General features: G+C 46.2%; 1 protein-coding gene across 1 annotated transcript; it reads right to left on the bottom strand.

The window, feature by feature from the left end:
• Positions 1 to 398: 398 nt before the first annotated feature.
• LOC101105484 (ferritin heavy chain) lies at positions 399 to 1148 on the bottom strand. The gene has a single exon (XM_015094243.4). The coding sequence runs from the start codon at positions 1100 to 1102 to the stop codon at positions 557 to 559; it is 546 nt and encodes a 181-aa protein (XP_014949729.2). The 5' UTR covers positions 1103 to 1148; the 3' UTR covers positions 399 to 556.
• Positions 1149 to 1641: the final 493 nt, after the last annotated feature.

Below are 1641 nucleotides of genomic sequence, written 5' to 3'. Positions count from 1 at the left end.
TATTTCTTTGCATTGATCACTGAAGAAGGCTTTCTTATCTCTTCTTGCTATTCTTTGGAACTCTGCATTCAGATGCTTATATCTTTCCTTTCCTCCTTTGCTTTTTGCCTCTCTTCTTTTTTTTTTCTCAGTTTAAATTTATTTATTTATTTTTTTACATTCTGCATGTGCACCACATGGCATGTGAGATCTTAGTTCCCTGACCTGGGATGGTAGTATTTTTCCTAACATATTGGATGTTAATAGAATTCACCACTGAAGTCATCTGGGACTGGTGTAACATTTGTGGGATTAGTATTTCATTACATATTTCATTTCTTTAATTAATGATAGGGGTATTCAGGTTATCTGTTTCTTCATGCATGAGTTTTATTTTATTTTATTTTATTTTTTTGGGGTACCAAATTACTTTATTTGAAGGAATGGTACTAAAGAAAGAACTTAAGTAGATGTTTTGTTACACCTTATAGAAAAGATGAAGGTAACCCAAATATGCATGCCCTGCCTTGGTGACCAGGGAAGTCACCTGTGTGGCTGTGGGAAGCCAGCCTGAGGCTTAGCTGTCACTGTGTCCCAGGGTGTGCTTGTCAAAGAGGTACTCTGCCATGCCCGATCCAGGGGCCCCCATCTTGGGCAGGTTGGTTATGTGGTCACCCAATTCTTTGATGGCTTCCACCTGCTCATTCAGGTAATGAGTCTCAATGAAATCACACAGATGGGGATCATTTTTTTCAGTGGCCAGTTTGTGCAGTTCCAGTAGCGACTGATTCACACTTCTTTCCAAGCACAGCGCACATTCCATTGCATTCAGCCCATTCTCCCAGTCATCACGGTCTGGTTTCTTGATATCCTGAAGGAAGATTCGGCTGCCTCGCTGGTTCTGCAGCTTCATCAGTCTCTCAGCATGTTCCCTCTCCTCATGAGATTGGTGAAGAAAGTATTTGGCAAAGTTCTTCAAAGCCACATCATCACGATCAAAATAGTAAGACATGGACAGGTAGACATAGGAGGCGTAGAGCTCCAGGTTGATCTGGCGGTGGATGGCGGCCTCCGAGTCCTGGTGGCAGTTCTGGCGCACCTGCGAGGGGGATGCGGTCGTCATGGTGGGCGGCTGAAAAGGGGCGCTGGAGTGGCGGCGGGGACCTTGGGCCGGTCGGGGGGCGCTGTCAAGTGGTGACGAGGGCTGGCTCTGAGTGGCCGGCCGGGGTGAGGGGGCGACGAGCAGCCGGGTTCCATTCAAGCACTGTTGAAGCAGGAAACCGCAGCGACTCTCCGCGAAGACTCCGTGCATGAGTTTTAGTAATTAGTTTTATTTCAAGCAACTTGCCTACCTATGTTTTGGAATTTATTGGCACAAAGTTGTTTCTTATTTATTAAATGTCCCTTTAATATTTATAGTAAAGATTGGCATTTAGCAACCTGTGGACCAAATCTAGTTTGTGGCCTATTGGATTGGGGGCAGGAGGAGAAGGGGACGACCGAGGATGAGATGGCTGGATGACATCACTGACTCGATGGATGTGAGTCTGGGTGAACTCCAGGAGTTGGTGATGGACAGGGAGGCCTGGTGTGCTGCGACTCATGGGGTTGTGAGGAGTCGGACATGACTGAGCGACTGAACTGAACTATGTACATTTGTGA

The sequence above is a fragment of the Ovis aries genome, chromosome 3, assembly GCF_016772045.2.
Source record: "Ovis aries strain OAR_USU_Benz2616 breed Rambouillet chromosome 3, ARS-UI_Ramb_v3.0, whole genome shotgun sequence".
In the NCBI taxonomy this organism is placed as follows: domain Eukaryota; kingdom Metazoa; phylum Chordata; class Mammalia; order Artiodactyla; family Bovidae; genus Ovis; species Ovis aries.
Note: the sequence above shows the minus strand (reverse complement) of the source record. Positions and strands in the feature narration are given on the sequence as shown.

Bases quoted from the DNA above. Each gene is read 5' to 3' on its own strand.
- LOC101105484 (XM_015094243.4), bottom strand. From the start codon at position 1,102: ATGACGACCGCATCCCCCTCGCAGGTGCGCCAGAACTGCCACCAGGAC.